The sequence below is a fragment of the Lissotriton vulgaris genome, chromosome 1_1, assembly GCF_964263255.1.
Source record: "Lissotriton vulgaris chromosome 1_1, aLisVul1.2, whole genome shotgun sequence".
In the NCBI taxonomy this organism is placed as follows: domain Eukaryota; kingdom Metazoa; phylum Chordata; class Amphibia; order Caudata; family Salamandridae; genus Lissotriton; species Lissotriton vulgaris.
The window spans coordinates 600,436,786-600,453,562 of NC_141685.1; the positions used below are offsets into that span (position 1 = coordinate 600,436,786).

General features: G+C 41.8%; 1 protein-coding gene across 1 annotated transcript in view; it reads right to left on the bottom strand.

Annotated features, from left to right (window-relative positions):
- The window catches only part of COL24A1 (collagen type XXIV alpha 1 chain), an 897,023-nt gene that overhangs the window by 56,573 nt on the left and 823,673 nt on the right, over positions 1 to 16,777 (bottom strand). The window contains exons 51-53 of the mRNA XM_086954096.1: positions 8,008 to 8,070; positions 3,414 to 3,467; positions 2,979 to 3,014 (exon numbers count right to left, since the gene is read on the bottom strand). Of these exons, the coding sequence (XP_086810222.1) occupies positions 2,979 to 3,014; positions 3,414 to 3,467; positions 8,008 to 8,070 (153 nt within the window). The remainder of the gene's footprint in view (positions 1 to 2,978; positions 3,015 to 3,413; positions 3,468 to 8,007; positions 8,071 to 16,777) is intronic.

Sequence of the window (16,777 nt, forward strand, 5' to 3'; positions counted from 1 at the left end):
TGGGATGATTTTATTCTGCACTATCTTGGTTTTATGGGTTGATAACCAAAATAAAGTATTTTAATTCATAGATAACGCACTGTATTCACCTTCGCAAGCAGCTCCTTTGCATGTATCACCTGTTGGTGGTGCTGTGAACCACTCCTTCTGATTTGCCGGCAGGGGTGTAGCTGCAGGGGGTTGTTTGAGGTGGTACCCCCTCCCCAAATGTATTTTTTAATAAATGTTGGGTATAGGAGCTTTCAGTCAGATAAGGTAAGTTGTCTCTCGGATTCCACTAGGGGTGGGCGGAGTTCGCAGAGTTGAACTATGTGGAGTTCTGAAGAGTTGCATAAAAATTCCATGATGTTCAGCTCCACCCTAGGCCAGTTAGTCTGAGCTATCAGTGCCAGGCAGCACCTTGCCCTGCCACCCTGGGAGCTCAGCTACGTAGAGTTTTTCTTTTAAACCAGGGGTGCGGGCTCCTGCCTGCCACCACGTCTCCCCAAAGGGGCTCCGCTCACCTCGTTTGTTCTTCATGGCTGGGAAATAGCTACACAGCCATTTTCACACTGGAGCTGCTCATCCCTGTCCTCGCTGCCTTCTTTCCTCCCCTCGGTTTGAGGCTTGAACCACCACTTGCATTTAAGCCTCGCCTTCAAGCAATGACACAAGGTACTCAAGGGGAGGCGGGAACCTCCGTGGCAGAAGAAAGGGGAGAACGTAACACCCACCTTACTCAATAATAGCACTCGGGTCACGCTTTGCACATGGGTAGTGGATGTGTTAGCACGGAGGATGATGCGATTGGCTGGAGTTGGCAATAGGGCGGGCGAGAGTGCAAGTGCGCTCTACAGTTTCTTTCTTTTTTTGCTGCATTTCCAAAACCTCATGAACATCTGCAAACTCTAAACTTGGCTAAAACTCAGATTTACCTTAGATCGCTCACATCAGCTTTGCCAAGGCTGTTCACAGCATTCTAGTTTTTACTAAATAATATATTTAAGTTATTGTTGCAGTACACAAACATGTCCCAACATCTCTGATTTACTTGTACTAAAAGGGCTGCTGCACTTTTGTGTCCTCATTGTTAAAATCGATTAATGTATCATTTTGGCAATATGACTATCTTTCATACTTTAAAAAAAGTATTTCTGGATTTACGGTATAGCCTCCCCTTAACCTCGGGTCTGGGTTATGCAGTAGAAATCAAGTAAAAAAGTTGAATAAAAACATGACAACTGCATGCATAAATACATTAGTAAATCTTATGCGCTGTATCTGCACTTAGGACATGAAGTGATTCATTGGGTTCCTTTGCTGTTTTCACTATGGTTTACTTGTGTGTGTCATTTTTCTGGTAGTCTGGTCTAGTCATGAAATTGCTCACTCATGTTATAGTTTGCAGGTGGTATGCTAGTCACATCAGTTATTCACAACCTGGTGGGCTGAGCTTTGATCAAAATGCTTAGACATGCGTGATTATCATATCTCCCAATCCGGCACTCACTCCCTCACTGTCCTTCTTGACGTAACTCACTAACTCGAACTACACAAATTGTGATGTGTAGTTTTCCCTCAGATAAGTCTTTATTTAAAGGGCCACAGGTAATCCTTATATAGACACAAATGGGAGTTCACACTTTATAGGGATAACATTTAATCATCAAAGTTCACATTAACGCTATTTTTTGCTGTAAAAATTAGGGGTGGGCGGTGGGGGACAACTCCGCTATGTGGCAGAGCCAGAATTTTTTCTTTACTGAACTCCACGTTCCCAGTAGAGCGTGGAGTTGTCAAAAACCCGCAAACTCCACTGGTGGAGTGGAGTTCACCACCCACCCCTAGATTTCAACTTGGGCTCTTAAATACTCATTCGTCTCTATTTTGAAGGTCTTAAAATATGGTTATTTTACAAAATACTATGTTTTAAGCATCCCCTCACAATCCGCACTTCTTTCCCTTTCCACTGGTCCTTAAGCACCGATCATACACTGCTTCTCATATAATGATTAACATGATATGGAAAGATCGGAAGATCACACTATCCAAGTCTTACTGACCAAGCTATGACACTCTTTGCCGGACTTCTCTCCTCCTGCATCTCTGAAAGCCACATTGCGGACAGACAGTCGCTGCAGTAGTGGCAGCAGAGAAAGGAACTCATGACAAGCAGCGGCTGCTTTGTTTTTCTCTCAGCTTTTCTTAGATCTGTATCTGTGGCTCTAGACTGCCTGCATCCCATCCTCTCCCACATCACTGAGCCCCTTGACTTGTATGGAATTTCATTAGAATAAAGATGTTTTTGATTTGATTTGATTTGATTTGACTGTCAACAGTGGTAGGCCAAAAGGCACAAAGAAGGAAGTGACTATGCATGCAGGAGGAAAACTACTTAGGAATCAACAAACCAGCCAAGGCAGGCAGACAGAAACAGCTAAGCAGGCGCAATAACTGGTGTACCAATAAAACAAATATGTGCTGGTGTAATGTCAAAACACAATACATCATGACTGACTCTTGCCATCAACCAATGGCTAATAAATGTGATCATATAAAAATGTGAAAGACACTTTTAAAAGGTTGAGTGCCACTCTAAGATTTTTTTAGCTTCAAGTGAGAAGGAAAGCTGATTCAACCCAGACCCAAAAGGTGAAAAACAGTGGGAAATCTAGTGCTTATTACGAAAGATCTATCAACCCACTGAAGGAAGGAAAGACTGAATAATTAAGGGTAAGCGCTGTGTTTTATATTTATATACATTTAAAAAATAGTACAATTAATATGGAACACCGGTCCTCTGGATTTATTTGCTATTTGTTTTCCCGAAAATGCCTTTATTTTTTGCAGCAGAAAAAATATAAAAATACAAGGGCATTTATTCACAAATTTGCTTCAAATCTAATTGAAATTCCAAAGACAACCCAGCGTATGCAAAAAATATGAAGACAGTTCACACAATATAAGATAAATTCAATAAAGTATCAATGGTCACTTACCAGCTCTCCTTTGGATCCCTTTTCTCCTCTGTTTCCCTGCAGAAAGAAAAGTGACACTTTTCTGTGACAGTCTTATGCCAAAATGTTAAATCACTTATTATGACACGGCGTAATTGATTACATTGATATGCAATGATTATAAACACTACAACAACTACTCTTTAATAAATATGGCTTGCACAAAAGACTAAGATTCGTGTTCAATATGCTATTGCAAATTAAAAGAAACACTAATAAATGTCGTTTTCTAACTGCTCGCATGTATCTGCTTTTGACAATGCCAATAACACAGCGGCAGTAATTCCTATATTTATTCCTGCAGAAGGCACAGCAAGTTTAAAATGAGAAAAGTGCATGTCAATTTAAGGCAAAGATAAATTCCCAAAGAAATATAAACAGCGCAATTTGTTTATAATGAAAATAGATTTAACTTACCAGCTTGCCCATTGGACCAATTATGCCAGCTGGACCAACTGAGCCAATATTTCCCTGAATAAAAAAAAGGAAGTCATTTGATTACTGGAACACAATCATATTGCAGCTCAGTTTTTAAATAATGAACCCCTATGATGTTTGCATATTAAGTTATTTATCATTGGCTCTGACCTTCAGTAAATTTAATTTTTATTCTATTTACAGAATGTACCTTTCAAAGTACAAGTTGAATAAGCATTGAATAGAAAGGTATATTTTTCATATTTACTTTTTTGTAAACTTTTATTTTCAACATGGTTTAAGTATTCAGTAGTAGGAGATGCTTATCAGTTACTTAGGGCACGATGTAGCACAACCCTTGTTAGCATAAGTCACAAGCAAACCCCAAATTAACCTGTGCTCAACCCCCAGGTAGCTTGACAGACAAGTCAGGCTTAACTTAGAAGCAATGTGTAAAGTATTTGTGCAACACTTCAAACAGTAACACAGTGAAAATACCACACATAATGAACCCACACCAAGTTAGAAAAATAGAGCTTAATTTAATAAACACAACAAGACCAAAATTACAAAAATCCAATCAGCAAAACCAGCGCTAAGATTTTTCGAAAACTAAACTGTAAAATTGTGCCTGAAAGCCTGAAGCACCAACCACGGCTATCTGGTTGCGCCAGGCTGTGTCAAGGTAAATGTTCAGGCCAACCATGATAAAGCGTGAGTCGGATACAGTCCCAGATTAGACTGCCAAAGTTCAACCTTCTTAAGCTTTGTGCCAAGAGTCCTGTTCTCATTGGAGAAGGTTGGGGAGAGCAATGACAGCATTGCAGACGGTTGTCAGAGTTGCGCGAAGAGCAGGCTGGATGTTGCAGACGGGCGGACTGGAGTTTCATGTTTGGCTGTTCCCCGCGGACGGTCAATGCTGCTGTGCAAAGAAACGGGCTACCACTGGCTCTGGCCTAATTGCGGTGTAAGTGGTGCAGTCATGCTGAATAGGCCGATTCGTGGTTGCAAAGAGCCCAAAATCTTGATTCAAAAGCCGATAAGCAACACTAAGGGTCCAGGACTAGAGAGGCACAACTTGGGGAGGGGGGAGAAAGATGCTGCAGCTGGGTCCAGTAACAGGTCGAGAGCCTTTTATGTCCCTGGGGTTCAGATCAGGAGGCCAGCAGACTAGCTCTTGGAGTAACTCAGGGGTGCTGATTTCAAATGAAGTTGCAGGTCCACTTCTACTCCTCCAGGCAAGAGGGCAGCAGGCAGCAGGTCAGCACAGCAGGGTTGTAGTTCCTTTAAAGCATCAGCCCAGCAGAGTAGTAGTTCTTGTAGCAGCCCAGCAGTCCTTATTCCTGCCAGAGAATCCACAGGTTCAAATGTGTACTGGAGAGTTGGTGTCTGAGGTCAAGTATTTATACCAAGTTATGGCTTTGAACTAGGGAGACGCTTTTAGAGGTTCCTCTTTCAAGTTCCCAGGGATCCTCTCTTCTCTGTCCTGGCTCTGGACTAACTACAGGGGGTATGCAGCCCTTTGTGTGGAGGCAGGACAAACCCTATTCAGGTGCAAGTAGAGCTGTGTCCAGCTTCTCTTTCCCATCTTGCCAGTGATGGCTCACCCAGGCATTCCTAAACTCCCTATTGTGTGTGGCTGTCTAGGACGAATACACAAAGCTCAACTGTCAGCTACACTCAGTTATGTGACCAGAGACAGGTACTAAATGGCTATGGCAAAAAATGCCAACTTTCAGTGCAATTTTCAGAATTGCAGTTGAAAATCTGACTTCACCGTAAGTTAGGATTTTAAATTGTGAATCCAGAGATACCAACCATGAATTTGTCATGCCATCCCATTTGGAAATGACACTTATAAAATGTAATAAGGCAACTCCAAAGTTATCTTATGGGACAGATAGTCCTTGCAGTAGTGTAAAACAAGTTTAAGAGTTTTTCACTATCAGGGCATGTTCTCTTTATAAGAACAAACTTAACATCACTTTCATATAAAACCTGAGTAACTGATTTGTGAAAGGCTTTATCAACCATAACAAAATCACCTCAAGATCGTATTTCACCTGAATGTATTACAGCTCAGCAGCATATTTCATCTCACCTTTTAAGCAGTTCCATAAATGCAATGTCCATTAAAGATTGGTGCTGATGGCTCATTTCCTTTCATAGAAATCTTACCCCCAATTATTCAAGGATAGCTTTAGCAGTTGTACAAATATCATCTGGATTACTCCTACTGAAGCACACTTGAGAAGTTGAAGTGCCTTCTTTAAGCATTTCCTTTCAAAATGATTAACATTAAATTCTAAATCCAACAGTAAAGGATTTGCAGCCATATAAAGCTGCCAGTCTAATGTTCTGATATGAGACTTCTGTTAGTGGTGCAGGTGAGTGATCTTATTAATAATAAAATAACACACCTCAATAAAGGAGGTCAGTGTATTATTCACAACCATTTCAAGGATGGAGTTCCATTTGAAATTGCTTACAAATAAAGTTCAAAGTTATTTATATTGGTTAACAACCTCTACATTATCATCCCCCAAGTTCTATCTATACATGTGGTTGCCCTTTCCAAAAATATGGCATGAGACTTTTTTACATTAATTATCAAATAATTTTTTACACTACTGCTGCGGCTATCCAATACATACTGATGTTGTTTAGGTGACAGTGTAATAAAACTAAATCATCTGCATACAGTAAAACATTTAAATGTCTGTTTATATTATTTTTGAGGAGGAGGTATGCACATTTTTGAAACACAATGGATGATCAGCCAAAACAAAGCAAAATGTCATGGGACCTAGAAACAGCCTTGCTTAGAGCCATTGATAATCAAGATTCGTCCTGACGGCCTACCATCATCATCATTTAATGGGACATGGGTTCTATTTCTGACATGCTTGAAACAGTTTAATTCAAGGCCATTCAAGATTTACATATACCCACTTGATCTGTCTTGACCCATAAACAATCATGATCAACATTGGCAAATGCTGTGCAAAAGTCAGCACAACATGCACGTTAGTTTTTATTATTCTATGACTTTCATGCGATGTACTTTAATGTGAATATCTGATGAGGTACCTTAATTCAGAACGAAATCCAATTAGTACTACAGAAAACACACTGGTTCAAAGTATTAAAGTCAAAGGTAGCCCACCAAGAACCTTTCACAGACCTTGTTCCCACATAGGTTACAGATAACCATAGCTGCCCAATTATTTTTTAGCTACCTCCCTTATGACTGTACACAGTAACTTGTTAACGTTTTCATGCTTGATTTGATTTGCAAAGCTATATACATACATGTACTAATTGCTAGATTAGTCCAAAATTGGACTTGGATTTATGAGTCCAATACCTGGTGAGAATGGCCTAGAAGGTTGTGAGCATTGCTATTCTCTTTCCCAGGCCTGCCTTGGGAAAGGTCAGAGATTTACTACTGTCAAGTGCTCTCCTTGATCTATTTCCTGGGTGGGAATGGAAAGGAACACACCCAAAATTGACAAACGTACATGGGACGCGTTTTCACTACAGGGAAATAATTAGAAGAAATAGAAGTGCGGTGCAATTGCTGTTAAGGGACACACATGTGTGACTGTACACTTACACATGTAGAAAGGCCTTCACATTATTGTGCATGGGAATTCCTAATGGTTTTCCAGGAGTACGTTCAGAAACATGCAGCTGTTGTGACTTCTCAGTCAAAATCCTGGAAACCTTTAAGAATTCCCGAAATTTGAAAATGTACAACCAAGGTGCTCATTATGATGTCGGCACCAACTCAGAACTGGGATCGACAGGCTTGCGGTCGGCAGTTCCGACTGCCGGAAAATGATGCGATCGAACACTGTTTGGTTGGATTCCCATTGTTTCTTAAAGTAGCTTCTATTACGCCTGACAACCGTCCGTAACACAAGCTCCTATAGGGAAAATGGTGTGTGTGTGGAAAAGCCTGCAACTTGTTGCAGGCATCCCATGGTGCTTGCCACACAGTGCAGGGTTTTACAGGGGGGTCCCTCGTCCATCAACAGTGGCCGCGGAGGCTGGGGGGCCCTGCCAGAGGCCCCCAAAGTCACTTTTCGACAGGCTTTCTGTGTTGGACTGGCCGATGCAGAAAGGCTGTTGAAAAGCATAATCTCGAGGGTGGAAAAGCTGTCCATAGGGTTGCACGATGAGGCTCCGACCAACATGAATACTCCGCAAGTCAATCGGAACCGATTCAGAATGACCGCGTGGTTTACGTTCCTACTGAGAACATCATAATCGGGCAGGCGGAATGTACCAACGAGTCGGTCGGTAGGGCTCTGACGGGGTCGAGGAGATTCCGACTGTTGGGAGGAGGCTTTCCGCTTGACATCGTAATGAGCCCCTAAATGTCCCCTGTCTATATATGTTTTGTATCTGAGACCAACAATACAATAGCACAACAAATTTGATTTTAATGCACCCAGACAATAAAATAAACTAGTAACTTGTTAGAAAGACAAAATGAACAAACTCAAAAGGGATACTGTTCATGAAGTAATGGTTCTAATTAACCATAAATATTTGTAGCTTATTTGTAAAAATTATATAATGTACTTACAATCTGTCCAACTGGACCTTTAGGGCCTAGAATTCCAATAACACCGATGTCTCCATTTGGACCCTGGGAATATAAAGACACTTTATTGGTATTTTGTACCTAATATTAAGTCAAATTCTACTAGTAAATTCGTGAAATATATGGAGATTGGGACAATTGTCTCTTGCAGAATGTAGCATACATATATTTAGGATTGTGAGTGCTTTTAAGCATTATACATGCAACCACATAGGCTGTGATGCATAGGCAGGGGGGCATCACCAGCCCACTTCTAATGGCTCTGGGCTTCTAATGTTATGTCATGTGTATCTGTACAAGGATTTACTGGCATTTGTATGTTTTACTGGAAATGTTAAATATGAGATTTGGAGAGCCATTTTGATTCTGGGGTACACTTTGACTGCAATAAAAGTGGTATGTTTACACTGTACTTGGTGGGATGTCGTACTGTTTAGAGGTGAGTCATACTGGATAGTGACCGGTAAAGTTAAAAAAGACTAGTTTATTCTTTAGTGAATATATTGGATAGTGGTTGGCTAGATTCTGTTATGGATCTATGTCGAATATTATGTACATAGAGGTGAGTGTTGGACGACATTGCAGTTTATTTTATTCGGATGCAGTGTACTGATCCTCTTTGGGTGGGTCTAATGCTTGAAAGCATCTTTGTCCTTTTTCTGTGGTTAGTGCTCTGTTCATGTGAATAATGTGAATGCGGTAAAGTTAAGCGAATAGCTTCTGCTTATTTGATATGTAGAATGTTGAGAGGATATGCAAGTATTGTTGAGGTGAGGTGGTAAAAGCTTAGCAAAATTGTGTGCACAAAGGTGCCAAGACTTCTGTGTACTTTTTGTAGAGTGTAAAATATGGGTGCACCTTTAGATGAATGTACCATTGAGGAGGTAAATGCTTAGACAACTGTATGGCTTGGAACAGTGTTGTCTGTAATGTGCATTGTCAACATAAGTCAAAGTATAAGCATTACTTGATATGAATTTGCTGTTGGAGTGGCAAATATTTTACCACCTAAATGGCCTGGTGCCATGTTCTGTATATCAATGTGCATAATGTGTACTCTTGATGTAGTTCGAAGGCTGAATAATAATTCATATGGATGTGTAGTTGAGGTGGCAAATGCTTAGTCAACTACATAGCTTTATGCAGTACTATCACAATGATGCATTCTAACTTTAGAACCAGTCAGTGCTTAATTTGAGCCGGTGGTTTCTGGTGCTCAGCCATGGCACTTAATTGGTTTCTGGTGCTCGGCACTGGCACCTAATTGTCCACATCATACTTAGAACAGTCTACCACATGGTGGACCTGCTCATCTAATTAAGAGATGAACAGAACAACTGTTGTTTATGAATACAATATACATTAAAATAGTGCTAATACCTGCCTCCCCAGCCATTCCTTTAGCTTTGGGGCCCTGGAATAATCTGAACTGACGCATTTACATGCAAGAGAGATGATTAGTAGTTGTTTTGGCAGCGATGACAAGGGCAATGAGTGCTGCAAGCTGCAGTGGCTTCCTGGTCAGAGCCCTGGCACTTAATATTTTACAAATTAAGCACTACAGCCAGTGTAATGACCCACCATTATTCTTTCAGTACCAATCTTCATAGAGAGCAACAGATCAGTATGTGTAAGAGTGGTATGGAAAAACACTGGATCGTGTGCGAGGATAGGATTATGCCAGTAAGTAGAGATTCAGCAAAGGTCCTCTTTTCAAAACAAAATATTTACTTCCATTCTGAGCTTCTGTAGAGAAGTGGTACTCTTGTATGCAAGTGGGTGTTGCTCCAGGTCTGGGTGTGTCATATGGTAACTTTTGCTTTGCTCCTTTTACAGTAAGTGGAGACACCAATTCTGAAGGTGTGTGGCCCCATGTATTCCTCAGTTATGCTAGGGACTTCACTCCCACGCTACTGCAAAATCTTAGTACGATGTGTGATTAAATATTTTCACTATAAACCCAGGGGCATGTGATGTCCATTACAGTGCAGTGACATATTCTTAACATTGCAGTATAAAGAGGGATAACTACACATGCTCAATGAAGAACAGTGAAGTGTGCGGATATGAAATTCGTTATGAGATAGAGTAAGAGAACGGCAAAACGTACTTAAGGTGGCACCTGGTCAAAAAATTTATAAAAGGAATATTCACTGTAGAAATAACAAACAAGCATTGGCATAGCCAATAGGTCTCGCCTTTGGGACCTTATAAGTGTTTAGCCATGCAACACTTGATGTTGTTGCACCAAGGATATTGTGTTGCATAACTAAATACTTATAAGGTCCCAAATGCGAGAACTATTGGCTATGCCATTGCTTGTTCTTATGAGTTTTTGCTGTGGAGGCCGAACCACTAGTATAAATCTCTCACAGGACAGAGCCGGGTCGACCTTGCACCACAGCACAATGCTTAACATCGTTCTAAGACAGCATTTTTAGCAGGAGTGTAGCCAACGACATCATCGGTGTGCTACTAATTACAAATGTGGTGCTGCACAGATATTATTCCGGTCACAACGCGCAGACTATGCCCGCTCAGCACTGCTTCAGTGTTATAAAATCTGGGTCATTGTGTGATCTTCGCCAATTAACCTATTTGGTCTTCGTTTGGAAAGGCAGGAAAGTGGGCTGAATTCAGCTACTTTTAAATCAAAAAGAAAAAATAGCATTTACATTTATATTATAAATTGCATACTATAAGTGTCCTGGAGATTGGTGAGAACATTCCAAATGCATACGCTCAAGCAAAGTTATTGGTCCAAGCCATGTTTGATGTTCTCATAATGAAAAGATGAAAAGATCAGATGTCAATTTATAAGCAGTTTGCTTCGCTTCGGAAGTGACCAGTTACTCGTTTTCTATGCTCCCTGCATAGGTTAGAGGCTAATGTTAGTACATACTAGACAAAACAAAAGCGTCCCTTCAGAAAATCTACGTTCTATTACTGGCTTACCGGCTGTCCTAGGTAACCACAGATGTGGCTTATGCCACGCATGTGACTCAGCAATTACTTCGGAGACCATCAAATATAACGACAGAGAGATTAAACTACGACATCTGACCAACTGTCGCAGTAGCAACATTTCTATATTCTCTTCTGCAGTTGTGGCTTGGCCTATGTGGGAGAAACGGGTCGTGAATTCCGCGTCCGTTACAGCAAACACAAGTCTGCCATCAAGACTAAAAAATTGTTGGCACCCTTAGTCCAACATTGTTTGGATAAAAACCATTCGGAGCAGGACATTAAATGGTCAATATTAGAGAAAGTAATCTCTAAAATAGGTCAACCCAATGAAGTTACTCGCAAGAAACGAGAAACCTTTTGGATATACCATCTTGATAGTGTGAAACATGGACTGAACGAGGAAATTTCCTGGTATGTTACAAGATAAACATATGCATACCTTATTTTCAATCAATATCTATGCCTTAGTACTTAGTCCTGAGCGACCATCTTATGATCACACCTTACAACTTTGGTCCTTCCTTTTTTCTCTCTATATCGTGTTACTCTGTATTACGCTGTACTCATAACTACCTTGCTGAACCATGCCAGAATGTTTACAAAGGGTTCTTCCCGTATGATACTTAATTTATTTTACCTACCTGAAGGACTTGGCTGAACTTACCCACTGAACTCTTTGACCCCTATCACTGACTATTAATGGATCCTGTCAATTCTGCATTCTCTTAGTTCATTTTCTCGTTATTTATTTTTCCTTCGTCATTTACAGTTTCGCTTCCCAACTACAACTAGTGTTATAGTCATTGACTAGCACGTCCAATACGTCCTATTAGAACCTAGGCGACGGTGAAACATTGCGAAATGGACTAATAAATTAATGTCCAACTTTTGTGTTTACCCTACTACGATAAGAGTAACAAATCAGTGTCCACTTTTTGTGTTTTCTCTACCTTGACAAGAGTAACAGATTAGTGTCCACTTTTTATGTTCTCTCTACCTCAAAACAAGAGTCCATCCTCTATGTCAATTGTGATTTGACATTCGCCTTCTCGCGATATAGTAAATCTGCGAGCTCACACCCAAAGGGAGGCGTTATAAACCGGACTTGGGACACAGTATGCCGCTTATCGCCGATTGCCGAGGAAGATGAAAACAGACTCCGCGACTTCATACGTTTGGGTACGTAGCCATCTGAGACGCTGCCTGTCCATTACATCGGCTTAATTTCCTGCCGCGACTATCCCGTTATAAATCTCTAGGCACTCGTGCGATTAGAGGCTCTACGTTAACTTGCATTGACCGTTTTATTTTAGCGTTTAAATCTTGCCGTTTTCATCTTGCCATAGACGTGAGAGACTAGAGACGTTATAGAATCTTACATTTACCATACTGTTTCCGGGTGTACAAATATCTCAAACTCCCTCATATTTTAGATGGATGCATAACAAAGAACGGGGTCATTCACTCGAACAAAGATAGGAATACCCACAATTCCCGTCCGAAGAACGGCGTTATAACCCGGACTAAAGAAAGGAATGCTTTCCTTTTCTGTGCCAGTAATAAGATGTAAGATCATCTTACTAGTATTTATTTGAAGAACCCGATGCACCATAATGTAAAATATCTGACGATATGGTTTGTTGTCTCCCTCTTTTACTCTTGTAGACCGCAGTTGTTGAGACCGCCTTTTATCGATCCGTATTGCACCGCTGAGGGCATCAACAGTCATTAAAAGGTATATAGTTAAGCACCATACCATTTAGGAAGTTTATATCTTGTTCAAACAGTGTGTTCGCAAACCAAAAGAAGAAATTAAACATTATATATGGGTACTTTTTACTTTGTAGTTTTATTTGACTCCCTGGAGAACAGATAACTATCTCTGAACAGGTTGGAGTAATTGCACCCTGTCTCGCAACGAAAACTGGTAAGACTGACCACCGATAGGTATTGTATGTTAGGCCCATTTAGCTGTAGTAGATAGAATAAGGGTCGTTGTATCCTCCATGCAGGTGCCTCTTAACAAGTATCCGGTCCTAAAATCTAGCAACTGAATAGCAAAGGAACATAAATCTGCCTGTCTTTTACCGTAAGTAGAACCATGTCTTGGTTTACATAACAATGCCTCTCGTACCTCAAACTAGCATATAAGGGATCCCAGTTAAACAATACGGGTAGTAATTGTTCTTTATTCTCATGCAACTAGAGTCTAATATTTAAATTACCTTCCATCTATATCAGAATAAATGAACCATTTATGATCCATCTATATCAGAGTAATTGGCTTCAGTGCATACTTCCATTGGTCATGTGAGGAGCAGCCATGCTAGATCTAAACAATGTCTTTTTTGATGTGTTGGTATTTGTGTGTATAAATTACCATGAGAAGGGTTGGTGACAGATATACTTTTTCTCTTTTGTAAATAAATCTTTTTAGGTCCCCTGATATCTTTGATCCACAAGAGAAAAAATGTCCTGAGGAAGGTGGTTCACCCACCGAAACGCGCGTCGACCGATCATGTGCGGGGGTCTCGAATTCTTCTGAGACCCTAGGATTTGACAACTTGTGAACTTGCCAATCAATACTTAGTTTCTCCCTTTTTCCCCTTTTGGTAGTGTGGTTGTGGTATGTATGTGTGTATGTTAGTGAATTGAGTTGAGTATCCTATATCAGGTGGCTTTCTTAAAAATTAATTGTGTATTATAATCTTGTATAAATTTTTCTATCACTGGTGCGTTATAATTATGTGTGTTCTTAAAAACAAAAAATATGAGTCTGAAAAATGTATTTATGATGAATCATGTCTTTTTATATAAAAAAGTGAAATGAAAAATTGCATTAAATGAAAATAAAAACTATGATAAAGTAAACATTGTTATATAATTCTGTCACCTTTCTTAATTATTTGATGTATATTGTTTATTGATATTTATGACCATTGAAGGAACAACTTTCTAGAACATAGAGGCTAAAGAGCACCTTGAGTCAGGGTCCTTCTGCAGAACTCGACTAAACTATCTATTCTGTCGCCCAATTATTATTCTTCAAAGGTTTATGTACCAGACATGGGCGCATTAGTCTTGATGCAGCCAGGAGAAGGTCCTCGGGGATACACGTGACCTTGAGCTCGAGTTCAGAGGTCAGCGAGCTGCCTTTGAATCCTACCTTTGCGCTACAATTGAACCAGACTAAGGCAATAGCTATGCAGTGAATGAATATCCAGGCCAACGGTAAGAAGAGGTGAGACGTATGTAGGTCACATAGAGGGAGAGAGGGCTGGGCAAGGGCGAGTGCAGTCAGAGGGACATTGGGGGTCGGGGCAGTCATACAGGCCTTGAGTGAGGATCAGATGGACCAGGGGGGTGCGGCATAGGGGTACTGCCAGAGGTACCTGGGACGGAGCACAGTGGAGTGTCGTCAGAGAGACATGGGTTGAGACCTGGGGTGGGGGAATAGTGGAGGAGAACTAGAAGGATCAGGAGGCGGGCATAGGGGGACACTCAGGTGGAACTTGTACAGTCAGATGGACCTGGGGAGTGCGAAACACAGGTGTGAACTGCCAGCGAGATCTGGGGCAAAGCATAAGTGTGAACCGTCAGGGAGATCCAGGGGGCAGGGCATAAGTGTGAACCATCAGGGTAATGGGGGGACATACGCGTGAACCATAAGGGAGATCCGGGGTAGGGACATAGGTGTAGAGGGGTCCAGACAGTGAAAGGCATGCACGTGAACAGATATGTACTACCACCGAGTTCTGGAGAGGGTGGGGCATATGAGTGAACTCTGTTCAACAGTCAGAAAGATCTGGTGCACCGCATAGGTGGGAACAGCCAGGTAGATCGGGGGCGTAATATTGGTGTGTAGTGTCAGGGAGATCTGGGTGGTGCATAGATGTGTAATGACAGGGAGCTGTGAGGCAGGGCATAGGTGGGAACAGTCAAGGGAATCTGGGGGTGGGCCATAGGTGTGCACATCACAGAGTCCTGTAGATGGCGGGCATACATGTATACAATCCTGTAGATCAGAGGGCGGGGCAAAGGTGTGAAGAGTCAAGGAGATTTAGGACGGCATAATTGTGAAGAGTCAGGGAGATGAAGGGCGCAGCATAGGTTTGCACATCCACAGGGAGGTGTGGTCGGCGCATAGATGTGTAATGAAAGGGAGCTGTGGGTGGGGCAGGGCATAGGTAGGAACAGTCAAGGGAATCTGGGGGTGGGGCATAGGTGTGGCTTCAAGTAGATCCGGGATCGGGGCATAGATGCGTGTAGTTAAAACACACTTGTAGTTATAACGTCGCCTCCATAATTGTTTTAAAATAGGCTTTGTTTGCTGCATTGTTTTTGTTTATGTTTCGGAAGTCCGCTCTCCTATTGGTTACCAAATCCAAGCCTCACTGTGGAGACACGCCGCGCCCCTCTAACCAGGGCGGCGCGCTCTTTGGCCTCGTTTCCGCGAGGCCACGCCCATCCGGAAGAGTGCCGAGGCTGAGAAACAAGCTTTTAAACTCACTCACCGGCCCCGCTCTCCATCGTCGGGGTCCGGTTTGAGGAAATACCAGGTGTATAAGCGGGTTGCGAGTGCTGAGGGCGTGAGTAACTTCACCAGGACGATCGGCCAAGAACTACATTATCGAGCTAAGTTAAACCCGATTCTGTGCATTTCTAGCATCTTCTTTCTATTTTTAGGATGTGCCAGGGACGCTCCAACCCCCCTCCCGAAACCCATGGTGCAGTTAGCGCCATATTTTAAAGTGAGATATGTTTTGTATTCATGAAATTTTTCAGTGGGGTCACAGACCTTTGGTCCATTGATCCCTTGGAGCACATATATCGTGTTTTAACTCCTTATATAGCTACTTTAAGCTTTTTAATGTAAACACCCTTTTCACTTCACTTCCCAGAGCTAGAGGTATCATCCCTATAGGGTTTGTGGATGGTGTTAATTCTAGCGCCTAATTGGGAACACTTTGATGCCACAACTATGGAGCACCATGGACAAAAACGTAATGGCACATATTTGCAACTAATTGTTTGTATGTCTTCTGTGTCTGTCTTTGTCTTTTCGCTCCACAGGTGCTGATACACTCCATAACTAGGAGTATTTTTGGAATGAGCATCCCGCTCTGCCACCCTTTTTGATGCACTTTATCACTTTCTTATTAATTTTTCACATTCACGTCCCCAGGTCAGGGTGGACGATTAGAGAGTCCATACCGCCGGGGTTTATTTCCGTCCTGACGAATGCCTAGGTAAATTGAAACCACCCTTAAGGCTGAAACATGTTGACGACTGATTAAGTTCTGAATTAACCATCCATTACCTGTGGCACTAAATTCAGACACATAAACCTTTTAACTGTGTCCTAGGGATCATCCATTAAACTTTTTTGTAGATACCCTTTAGACACTTTTTACCTTTAATTTACCTCACAACACGCCCATCTCACACAACCAGCTCCGCAGTCTTCTGCCGTCGCAGCACATCGAAGAGGCACTCGGCCTCTTCGATGGGGCCCAATGATGAAGCATGACACTGACTAGGTCGGTGTGTGAGGGCTTTCTTCTCCACCCAAATAGGGTGTGAGTTCCACTAGTTGTTTTGCTCCATCTATGTGGCTTTTTTGATACTTCAACCTCTCTTATCTTGTTTACTTGTTGCATAGATGCGTACAGTCAGGGAGCGGAGCACATGTGTGTACAGTGAGAGGGGCAGGTGACGGCGAGGCATACGTGTGCGGTCAGGGAGATGAAGGCGGGGCGTAGAGGGTAGTCAGAGGGACGAGCTG